General features: G+C 39.3%; 1 protein-coding gene across 1 annotated transcript; it reads left to right on the top strand.

The window, feature by feature from the left end:
• Nucleotides 1-6747: 6747 nt before the first annotated feature.
• On the top strand, nt 6748-8157 carry LOC144255096 (sperm motility kinase-like). Its single transcript, XM_077799117.1, has one exon. The coding sequence runs from the start codon at nt 6748-6750 to the stop codon at nt 8155-8157; it is 1410 nt and encodes a 469-aa protein (XP_077655243.1).
• The last annotated feature ends 4598 nt before the right edge of the window (nt 8158-12755 follow it).

Below are 12755 nucleotides of genomic sequence, written 5' to 3'. Positions count from 1 at the left end.
ATTCTGGGTGGATCACAGATAAGGATAGTGATTATCTCACCCACTCCAGGAGAATTAGCTAAGGCTTTACCAAGGACTTTACAATGTGCCTGGATTTGAAGGATTAGTAGGAGTTTACCAGGTGAATAAAGATAGCTGAACATTTGCTTCAGGGAGAAAAGTATGCACAAAAGACTGAGTTGAAGATTTCCTTCTGCTCTCTGAGAGCAACAAGAACATTTTTGTGTCTTAATCTTAGTGGCCTGATGGAGAAGTACTTTATAAGAGGAGACCAGGGAGATAGGAGCAGAGGAAAGAAATTATGTTTCGAGTCTAGTCATTAATTCTATATAATCCTATAATTAATCCTGCTTTTCACCAAGGTACCTCCAAAGCTCATTAACAAAGGGAGGTGGTTGCTCTAAGGAGAGACATAAATAATCGCCTTTTACATTTCTGAACCCTATGGTAGGTGCGTCACAAATTTTTAAAAATTAAATTTATGTCCCCAAAGTATAATGTGAATAAAGTACATTATTCTCCTTTTGCCAATGGCTAATCTGAGTCCAAGGGAAGTTATGGACTTGCTTCTCATCCTAATTCTAGTAGATAATGGAGCTTGATTCTCTCCTAGAATCCAGTTCAGAAGCTTCTCCTGAGTCTGTTGGCAATCAGGAGGGGACAGATACACATACACACATGCAAGGGGACCTAATTGTGGAGAATTTAACAACAAAGTTTCAAACTGCAAAACCAAGAACTAATGGGCTTGAAGTAAAAAAAAATCAAAATATATAATTAGAGCTAATGATTTCTACACTTTTAAATAATAGTAAAAGTGGTGAGAAAATTGTAGTTAGAACATAGAAGATGAGCAGTTTTAATCAGCTACACATAATTGCCATTTACCAAGCATTTCACCTCAAAATAGAAGAATATTCATCTATTTAAGTTTATATAGGACATTTAAGTGGATAGGTCAATCCTCTAGGCCAGAAAAACATTTTCAATGAATTTAAAAGGAGTAAAATTTTACAACTATCTTCTCTCACTATGGTGGGACTATGTTAGAAATGGAGAACAACAAAGATGTCTGAAAAATTCCTAACTACTGAGGATTATAGAACACATTGCTAAAAAGAAAAAGTCAAAGAAGAAATCAAAAGTGAATCAAGAAAGAAGGTGAATTAAAATAAATAGAAAATATATAAAATTTGATGATGCAGCTAAAGTAGTGCTTATAGCAAAATCTATAGTCTAAATTGCTTATATTGGAATAAATGAATGGTCACAAAACAGTGATCTCAGCTTCAATTTCAGACACTAGAAAATGAAAATTAAATCAAACCTAAACTAATCAAAAGGAAGAAAATTATGAAGATAAAGGCAGGGTAGAATAGAGATGAACAAGTTAGAATAATTTAAATATTATAAATATAGAATAATTTATATTCTATATAATAATTCTATTATAAATAGAATAATTTAAATATTACTTAAACAAGTAATAAGTTGATAAACATTTAGCCATACTGGTAAAGGAAACTAAGATACATCTTACCAATATAAAATATGAAAGAGCTGATATCACTAGACTACATACATATTGAAATGTTTATAAGGATATATTATAAATGAATAGCTACTGGTCATTTTAAAATTTAAATTGTGAACATAATTTTGTTTTACACATCTTTTTGCTGATTTCTTATAGGATACAATTGTGGTTCTCAATGATGGTCTGTATTATGGTTAGATTTTTACCTATTTGAAAGCATTCTAAACATGATCAACGCTATGCTTTTATGCCTCAATGAAACAATTTTACCACTGAGAGTACCATAGCTCTATCATTTCTGAAGTATGTTTTAGCACCTATGACTACTATTTGAAATATCATTTTTGAGACCAATAAGCATTTTTATTTGGTAGATAAAACATGTGACTTTTCCTCTTAGGAATGGATTAGAGCACATTAGAGTATCGTCACTAAGTTGTTCCCCACAACTGCAGCTGAAACTGACTGTTGTCAGTGGCCACCCTCCTTGCCTCTTCCCCTTCTTCAGTACATTAGACAGCCTAAAAGAAACATCTCATTTCAGAAAGCTTTCCCATTGGTTTATGAAATAAGACTGATTTGCTTTACGCCTCACTAGCAGTAATGTTTTAAAAGCAAAGGGTGACTTGAATATCTTTGTATGTTCTTTTTAATAAGAAACAAAACTCATTTTTTCTCTTTCTAATGTGAATTATAAAAAAGAACAAATTTCCTTTTGAAATATAAAAGCTTTCTTCCTATTATTAAGCTTTCTTCCTTTCATTTCCATGGGGAATTTGGATGCTGAGATGATTCCATTTTTTTCAATATTTCATCCAAGAAGAAATAGAAAACAATTATAGGCCTAAATATATTACAAAAAGAAAAAGATACACTCTGACATTGCTGATGGGAGAGCAAATTGGTACAACCAATATGGAAAGCAGTATGGAGATTCCTTAGAAAACTTGGAATGGAACCACCATTTGACCCAGCTATCCCATTCCTTGTTTTATAACCAAAAGGACTTAAAAACAGAACACTACAGTGATGCAGCCACATCAATGTTTATGACAGCAAAATTAAAAATAGCTAAATTGAGGAACCAACCTAGATGTCCTTCAGTAGATGAACGGATAAAGAAGCTGTAGTATATATGTGTACGATATATGGCACAATCAATACAATGGAATATTACTCAGCATTAAAAGAGAATAAAATCATGGCATTTGCAGGTAAATGGATGGAGTTGGAGAAGATAATGCTAACTGAAGTAAGCTAATCCCCAAAAACCAAAAGCCTAATGTTTTCTATGATAAGTGGATGCTGATCCATAATGGGGGGTAGGGAGCATGGGAGGAATGGAGGAACTTTGGATAGGGCAAAAGGGAGGGAAGGAAAGGGAGGGAGCATGGGGATAGGAAAGATGGTGGAATGAGATTGACATCATTACCCTAGGTACATGTATGAAGACATGAAAGGTGTGACTCTAACTTGTGTACAACTAGATAAATGAAAAATTGTGCTCCATTTGTGTACTATAAACTAAAATGCATTCTGATACAACGTATAATAAATTAGAACAAATAAATAAATAAAAAGTTGAGATTTTTGTGGCAGATATTTTATATACTCATTATTGATTGCACAATCAATGCTTTTAGTTGTTAATTGTTTTCTTTTCCTCTAGAAGTGTGATCCGGGCATTCAGTTAAAAAAAATACTTATTTGACATTTACTGTGGTTAAGTAATATCTCTCATCCTTTTCAAACAATCAATAATCAGGACGAGTTAAGAGGAAAATTCTTCTTTAAAGGTTTTGTAAAACTCCACTGTATACCCATCCGGTCCTGGGCTTTTCTTGGTTGTTAGTCTTTTGATTGCTTCTTCTATTTCATCTATTGATATTGGTCTGTTTAAGTTGTGAGTATCCTCCTGACTCAGTCTGGGCAAATCATATGACTTAAGGAATTTATCGATGTCTTCACTGTCTTCTATTTTATTGGAATATAGGTTTTCAAAATAATTTCTAATTATCTTCTGTGTTTCTGTAGCATCTGTTGTGATACTGCCTTTTTCATCCCGTATGTTAGTAATTTGAGTTCTATCTCTTCTTCTCTTTGTTAGCATGGCTAAGGGTCTGTCGATCTTATTTATTTTTTCAAAGAACGAACTTTTAGTTTTGTTAATTTTTCAATAGTTTCTTTTGTTTCAATTTCGTTGATTTCCGCTCTGATTTTAATTATTTCTTGCCTTCTGCTACATTTGCTATTGTTTTGCTCTTCCTTTTCTAGGGCTTTGAGATGAAGTGTGAGCTCATTTACTTGTTGGTTTTTCCTTTTTTTGAGGAATGACCTCCAGGCTATGAATTTCCCTCTTAAAACTGCTTTCATTGTGTCCCATAGATTCAGATATGTTGTGTCTGTATTTTCATTTATCTTTAAGAATTTTTTGATTTCCTCCTTTATGTCTTCTGTAACCAATTGATCATTCAGTAACATATTGTTCATTTTCCATGTGATGTAGGATTTTTCCTTCCTTCTTTTATCATTGATTTCCAGTTTCATTCCATTATGATCAGATAAAATGCATGGTATTATCACCACCCCTGTATATTTACTTAGGGTTGCCCTATGGCATAATATATGGTCCATTTTTGAGAAGGATCCATGTGCTACTGAGAAAAAAGTATATCCACTTGATGTGGGTGGATATATTCTATATATGTCAGTTAAGTCTAGGTTGTTGATTGTGATATTGAGTTCTATAGTTTCTTTATTCAACTTTTGTTTGGAGGATCTGTCCAATGGTGAGAGAGGTGTGTTGAAGTCACCCATAATTATTGTGTTGTGGTCTATTTGATTCTTGAACTTGAGAAGAATTTGTTTTATGAACGTCACAGCACCATTATTTGATGTATAAATATTGCTAATTGTTATGTCTTGTTGGTGAATGGTTCCTTTTAACAGTATATAATGTCCTTCCTTATCCCTTTTGATTAACTTAGTCTTGAAGTCGATTTTTTTCGATATGAGGATGGCCACCCCTGCTTGCTTACAAGGACTGTGTGTGTGGTATATATTTTCCCAACCTTTCACCTTCAGCCTGTGTATGTCTTTTCCAATCAGATGTGTCTCCTGGAGGCAGCATATTCATAGATTTGTTTTTTTTAATCCATGTTACCAGTCTATGTCGCTTTATTGGAGACTTTAAGCCATTAACGTTTAGAGTTACTATTGATGCATGGTTTGTACTTCCAGCCATGTTTCATTATTTATCTTCTTTTAGTTTGTTTCTCCAAGGTTAGCTTTCCCCCTGCGCTCTGTATTTATAGAGGCACTTCCCACTGATGGTTTTGGTTATTATTTTTCATTTCTTCCAAGAGATGGTTTGTGTCATAAATGGAGATCAGGGTGGGGTCTTGGTTCATCTCGGTTTGTGCCCTTTTAAGGAGATCAGGGTGGGGCTCTGGATCACCTTGACTTGTGCCCTTATAAGGAGATCATGTAGGGGCCCTGGTTTAGAATGAAATGTGTCCTTATAAGGAGATCAGGACAAGGCCTTTGGTTTGCTGTGGCTTTTGTCCTTATAAGGACAAAAGGATGGACCCTTGGGTCAGCATGTCTTGTGTCCTTATAAGAAGAACATCACAAGCTTTTATTTAATAAGCCTTGCTTCTTTATTTGATTATCTTTCCTCCTATTTAGTTCATCATAGTGGTGAAACATTTCAATTCCCTAACCTCTCATGTTGGGTGTGCTCTACAAGGACTTCCTTGTGTTTCCCATGGGGGTTCCATTTAACATGAGAAAGAGATGCCACTCTGGTGTGAATCTTTACCAACATGACTTCAGTAGTATACAGATGAGGCTTCTGTACCTCTTCTACTCCTCTCCCTCATTCATTCATGTTACAGTGTTATTTATGCTATTTATTTGATACTATAGAAGAAAACTGCGATGCTTTGATATTCTCTTATGTCTTGTAGAAAACAAAAATAGCACTAGCTTTTTTTAATAATTGTCACAAATTTATTTTACCAGGTTTCTTTCTGTTTCCATCAAGATGTGAGTTCCTATCTAATATTAGTCCTTCAGTGCAACATGAAGGACTCCCCTCACACAGGACACATATAGTGGGGACCAATTCCATGGGTTCTGGTTTATCATGTGCTCTGGTTTGAATGTAGGTATCCCTCCAAAATTCCTGTATTCAGTTCAGCCTCAATGTAACAGGATTGAGAGCTGGTTAGGCCAGAAAGCCCCAACCCCAGGGATGGGATGTGCACATTACAAGAGCTTCTCCAGTATGTGCAAGAACCTGGTTCACTTCCCAGAACTGCACAAGTGTGGGCACACACACACACACACACACACACACACACACACAATTTCATTCATCAAGCTGTGCAGTGATTATGGCTGTATTTTAATTATCTCTCTTGTCTCTTTGACCAAAATATCCAACAAGAACAACTTGGAGGAGGAGAAGATTCTGTGGGGCTAACAGTTCCAGAGGTCTCAGTTCCTTGATGGCTGACTCCATTGCTCTGCCCAAGGACAGGTAGTCCATCATGGAGTAAGGGCCCAGTGGAGGAAAGATGCTCAGTCCAGAGCAATAAAAAGCAGGAATCTTGAGCATAGATAGAATGAGGCCATTCAAAGCCACAAAGTGAATACAGATTTTCAGACTCAAAATAAAAAGACCACTGAATATCGTACAAAATTTAAATTCTAAACAAGTAAATATCAGTCTCCAAAACCCACTGAAGCAAAAGACCTTCCAGGGTCCTTTCTTGTTCTATTATGAAAGTTGGAAAGTTATTATGAAAGTTGGAAAAGTCCTGGAGGCCCAAAAGTGAGATGACCCCTGGGGGTTATGCCTGGGTGTGCCCGACTCATTTCTGGCTCTGACCTCACAGGAGCCACTGTGAGGCGATCTCAACCTGCGGGTATATAAGAGAGTGGCCGTGGCTGGGTTTTTTGTCCATAAGTACAGGAAGCTCTTGGTGGTGACCTGTCGGACTCCCAGATAGTTAGAGCGTTTGGTGGCGGTTGGTGGTTGGTGATTGGTGGCTGGTTGTGGTCTTTGGATATTGGGTTTTTTGATTTGGGTTTCTTTTTCTCCCTTTTATTTTCTTTGCTTTCATTTTCTGGTTTTTTGTTTTAGTTTTTTGTTTTGGTTTATTATATTTTTTTTAGTTTATCTAGCATCCTTGTTCCTGTTTAGGATGAGAGATCAGTGTAGTCAGAGCAGAGTAGAGCTGCAGGAGCAGAGCTCTTGCTCTGAGCCTGCCTTCACGGACCATTATATGGTCCTGCAGGACATTGGGGAAGGGGGCTTCGCCCAGTTGAAACTTGCCCGCCATCTTCTTACTGGGACACAGGTTGCAGTGAAGGTCTTGGCCAAAGGAGCCACGAAATTCACCTTGCAGTCTGAACCAGAGATGATGGCGGAATTGGACCACCCAAATGTGATCCATCTCTTTCAGGTCATGGAGACCCAGAAATACCTCTACCTCATCATGGAGCACGCAGGTGGGGGAGAGCTTTGGGATTTCATCCCAACAACTGGCATGGAGGAGGAGGAGGCCCGCAGAATGTTTAGGCAGATCGGGCAGGCTGTGCAGTACTGCCACCAGAAGGGCATCGTGCACCTGGACCTGAAGCCGGAGAACGTGATGGTGGATGACGAACGCAATGTGAAGCTCATTGACTTTGGCCTGAGCACCAGAGTCACAGCTGGAAAGAAGCTGAATAAATTCTTTGGCACTCTCCTCTATGTTCCCCCAGAAATTATCTGTCATCAAGAATATGAGGGCCCCCCAGCAGACATCTGGAGCTTGGGTGTGGTCCTCTATTCAATGCTCACAGGGATATGGCCGTTTGAGGCAAGCACCGATAGCAAGCTGAAGAAACTCATCAGGTTGGGCAGGTACATCATTCCTTCACATGTCTCCAAGGAAGCCAAGAGCCTCATCCGAGAGATACTCAAAGTGGACCCCAAGCAGAGGCCCACCATAGACCAGGTAATGGGGCACCCGTGGCTGACCCAGGGGGAGGAAGCTTCACCCAGTTCTCCTTGTGAGGTACTCCCCAAACTCCCGGACCTCACAATCTTGAAAACTATGATCAACATGGGTTATGACCACTATAACACCTGGGTGTCCGTGGTGAGAAGGAAATTCAATGATGCAATGGCCACTTACCGCATCCTCCAGCACCAGAGCACCCAAGGGGAGGCCTCCACAGCCCAGGTGAAGCCCAAGCATTACCCAGGCCCTAAGGATCCTCCCTGGGTCTGCCACAAGAAGTTTCCCAGTGAGCCTGCCCTTCCCTTGCCCTGTGAGCAGCAGCAGCAGCCTGCTAGAAGTGCCAGCATGCCCACCATCACACGCCGCTTCCTCAAGGACACACTGCCTCCCAGCCTAGCCTCCCAGCCTGACCCAGTGCCCAGCCCCTCACCCTCCCAAGAGACCTCCACAAGGCAACCCCCAGACAGAATCCCGGGTTGGAAGAGGGTGAGGAGGAGGATTGCCAAATGCCTCCGGCAGCTATGCTGCATACCCTGCTTCCGAGGGCCACTCTCCAGAAAGAGAGTGGTTCCCGTGGAAACGCCCAGCCCAGAAAGACAGAACTGATGGACAGCAGGAAGATGCTAAGCTGTGCGGCTGCTGACATCATAGTGTGTAAGTGAGGTGTGCCGACGGGCTCAGGCTTCTCCACCCAGATCCAGGCAGGAGCGCATCTGCATCCACCAGAAGACTCCTCTGCCCCCACCTGCGAAGACACATCCTAAGAGACTTTTCTCTGTGGAACACATCATAGAGACTTTTCCTGGGACACTTCCTTCCCCCTGTCCTGCTTTTTGTCCTTTCTTCCATGGTTTGGGAGAAATTTATTTTCATTTTCTTTTTTTTTAACATTGTATAATAAATTGTTTTAACATTGTATAATAAATTGTTTCAAAGATTTAAAAAATTGCGGGTTTTTTTTTTTTTAGAGAAAGACCTAAGGACTAGAGCCAGAGCCCAGTAGCTATCCTCTCCAAGGTGTCTAGATGGCTGACTCCATTGCCACAGTGCCTCCCTCTACTACTCATTATATAGTCGCTCAACTTGAGCCAGGGTAGATGTTGTCACTTGCCTTAAGCCAATGTAAATGGGGACTTGCTCCCCTTGATGGAATATAGATGGAGATGCTCCCCTTGAGACAGTGTAGACTTGATTCACTTTGAGCTGGTCACTCTGGCCATAAGGAAAACTTTTCCTGGTCTTCTGCCCCCTACTGTAATGTACATAGCAAGAAACAAAGGTTGAAACTGAGATTCTCACCTGTGAATCTCAAAGGTTTCTCCCCCTCTCTTAACAGCTCTCATAGGATATCTTCAGGTTGATTTTCGATCAAGCAGTGCTGGCCAAATACCCCAGTGACATATACCTTGTATGAGCTGAATTGCACTCTCCTGGGCTCACTCCTCCCAAACACTCCCCTCCCCATCCCATCAGATTCTAGCCAATCAGATTGTAGCCATTGAAAGAAGGTCATTTTACATGGAATGCCTAGTTCCCCTTGTTCACATATTAAGCCCTTACAAGTCTGGAGGCATTCTCCCCATTGTTGTTTTTGTGCTCCCTGAAAAAATCCAGTACTGCCACTCATCTCAATTCTCACAGGAGTCCTGAAGTTGTGCTATCCCGGTGCATCATTTATTGGGATCTTGCAAACCAGCAGCCTCTGCTTTGCTGAGATCAGGGAATCAGGAGCCATGAAAGGAAGTAGTATATTGAGGCAGAAGATGTAAATTTACACACCCACTTCTTTGTTACCACATTCCTCATGGCACCCCTTGGTTCTATAACACCCTTCACTCTCAGAGGTATAGGGTTGAGGGAGGAATTAATTGTAATATGTGACTATTTCTGTCCACTGATATAATACTTCTCATAAACTTCAGAATACAGATATATATCACTATTGAACAGAAGATACCTGCATTCCCATGTTTGTCACAACCCTTTTTACAATAGCTCAGATATGGAGTCAGTCCATGTGCTCATCAACAGATACATGATAAGAAAAATATGCCATATATATGTAACAGAGTATTATCCAGCCATGAAAAATGAAATACTGTCTTCTGAATCAAGGAAGGCAATCGGAGAACATTATGTTAAATGAAATAAGTCAGGCACAGGCAACTACTATGTGTTCTCTCCAATATGTGGAATATAAATAGCAAACAAAAATCTACCTGAAAATGGAATAGAGATTATGAGGGACTGGAAAGTGTGCTGGGAAATGGAAGAGGGTAGAGAGAGATGATAGACACAGGCTGTATGCATTTATGAAAATATCACCACGAATCCCCTTAATACTTAAAATTAATATTAATAAATTATTTTTGTTGTTTAAAAAATTGAAACAAGAGGTCATTCTTTCCCTGGAGACAATGAAGGACAAGTCACCACTTTAAGGAAGTTTCATTTCCTCATCAGAAGCTGAAATGCCTGGAATGAGATCTTTATTCTAAGATACCCATGCATAGCACACATGGGCATGGGCGTGGGCACACACACGCTCACTAAACATTACTTTGGAAATGGGATATATTTACAGGTTGATGGTGCCACCTCCCAAAAGTCAAATGGAAAGGAACCAACTTTTGTAGCATGGTAGGCTCTGTATAAAAGAAATTGAATTTAAATATAGTTATACCTTGAGCAAATTACCTTCCACTTCAAGTCTCAGTTTCTAATTTGGAAAACAGAAGATGAAAGTCTCTTCCCATGCAGTAGTTGTATAAGTTCAATTCAGTGTGATAATGCATATAAAAACACTTAGTCCAATGACTTGTACATAGTAGGCACTCAGCGAATATTTTACAAAGTATGCAAATTTCTAGAACTCACTCTTGCAAACACACAACTGGCACATGGTCCTTCAGTCAATGAGGTTTTCCAAATACAGCAACAATAGCATGAAAACATGTGACACATGATATTTCTTTTTCACTGGCTTCCAGGGTCCAAATCACTATAAATCTAGTTTTTGGTTATGTCACCTGTGAGCAAGTTTGACATTCAAGATTTTCTATCTGCATTTCTAAGTCTTTTTGTTCCCCTAGGTTTTCTTTTCAGCATGCCATTCAAAGGAAGCCTTCTTTTCTCTACTTCCTCACAGCAAGATTGTCATTCTTAAATGCACCTATCAAGTGCTGTAGCTATCAGTCATTCATCCTGCATGTAAGCAAAAAAAGAGTCAGCAGCATCAAGCGCTACTGAGAACTTAGAAGTGCAAACATTCAGGTTCCAACCCAGATCTATTGAATCAGAAATTGTTAGAATGGGGCTCAGACCTCCTCTTGATTCTGATGCTTGCTCAAGTTGAGATCTACAACTGCGAGAAAAGCAATTGGATTAAACTGATTTACCTGCAAGGGTTAACACTTAGATTATGTACTCCTTCAAAGAGAAGCTTCAAAGTATGTTCCTTGGCTTCCACTTCTGACTAGATGGTTGCTTTTTCTCTATAGAGTCAGGGCAGAGAATTTTTCTATCCAAGAGTAAGTAAGTTACCAGAGCAGTTAACCAGAAGGAGATATGCCTATACTGGTCCAGAACTGAAGTTTTCAGCCAGCCTCAGGGGAGAATAAAAAACTAAACTGCTAGGCAACTACTTCATAGTTATATACAAAAAGCCAATTTAGGTCCACCCAGGAAAATAGCTTGAATATCATTATAAACTGGTAAAACCTTCAAGGCTTCAGTCAAGGCTTAGTTTGCTCAGGCTCTGATTACAGCAAGAATTGGTTTCCCCAGTTTTGTTGGTTTGAAACTAAAGATGGAACAGGGGAAAGAAGAGGATACAAATGGCCAAACAAAATCAAGTTACAGAGAACAGCCTACCACAGCTTCCACGGAATCATAAAGGACATTACTTAAATGTGCATTACAATATCAGAAGCCCTGAAGATGGCCGCTGCATACGGGGGTTTCTGAAATGCAAACTGCAAACTGGTGCGGCCAATTTGGAAAGCAGTATGGAGATTCCTGGGAAAGCTGGGAATGGAACCATCATTCGACCCAGCTATTGCCCTTCTCGGACTATTCCCTGAAGACCTTAAAAGAGCATACTACAGGGATACTGCCACATTGATGTTCAAAGCAGCACAATTGACAATTGCTAGACTGTGGAACCAACCCAGATGCCCTTCAATAGATGAATGGATTAAAAAATGTGGCATTTATTATACCATGGAGTATTATGCAGCACTAAAAAATGACAAAATCATGGAATTTGCAGGGAAATGGATGGCACTAGAGCAGATTATGCTTAGTGAAGCTAGCCAATCCCTAAAAAACAAATACCAAATGTCTTCTTTGATATAATGAGAGCAACTAAGAACAGAGCAGGGAGGAAGAGCAGGAAGAAAAGATCAACATTAAACAGATACATTAGGTGGGAGGGAAAGGGATAGAAAAGGGAAATTGCATGGTAATGGAGGGAGACCCTCATTGTTAAACAAAATTACACATAAGAGGTTGTGAGGGGAATGGGAAAATAAACAAGGAGAGAAAAAAAAGAGGAAAATTCATGTTCAGAAAAAAAAACATTAGCTCCTTATTACTGAAGTTCTATTATGTGATAATATGCCAAAGATAATTAAAACACTATAATTTAGATTTCCCCATTTTATAGTTGTGAGAAGGCAGGCCAGAAGACTTCAGTTAACCTACTGATCATCAAACTGTAGAAGTACTAGAATGAGAATCAAAAATTAAATATTGCTGGGTGTGGTGGCACACACCTGCAATCCCAGCAGCTTGGGAGGCTGAGGCAGAAGGATTATAAGTTCAAAGCCAGTTTCAGTAAAACTGTGGTGCTAAGTAACTCAGTGAGATCCTGTCTCTTTAAATAAAATAGAAAATTGGGCTGGGGATGTGGCTTAGTGGTCCAGTGCCCCTGAGTTCAATCCCAAGTACACCTACCCTCCCCAAATAAATAAATAAATAATATTTCTTATTTTATGCTTATACTCTTAATTACTCTCTGCTATCAACACACAAATGTGGGTGCACAGTCACTCACAGATACACACCACCTATATTCATACACACAAGTACGCTCACATATATAGACAAAGTGTAAGAAAAAGTATAAATAGTATTCAAAGAGAAGATAATGGGAGCTAGTACAAAAGGAAAGTGAATTTCTAGATTGATGAGATCAGAGGTCT

This window comes from Urocitellus parryii, chromosome 5 (assembly GCF_045843805.1).
Source record: "Urocitellus parryii isolate mUroPar1 chromosome 5, mUroPar1.hap1, whole genome shotgun sequence".
NCBI lineage: Eukaryota > Metazoa > Chordata > Mammalia > Rodentia > Sciuridae > Urocitellus > Urocitellus parryii.
This window is presented reverse-complemented; position numbering and strand designations above follow the sequence as displayed.

Bases quoted from the DNA above. Each gene is read 5' to 3' on its own strand.
- LOC144255096 (XM_077799117.1), top strand. From the start codon at position 6,748: ATGAGAGATCAGTGTAGTCAGAGCAGAGTAGAGCTGCAGGAGCAGAGC.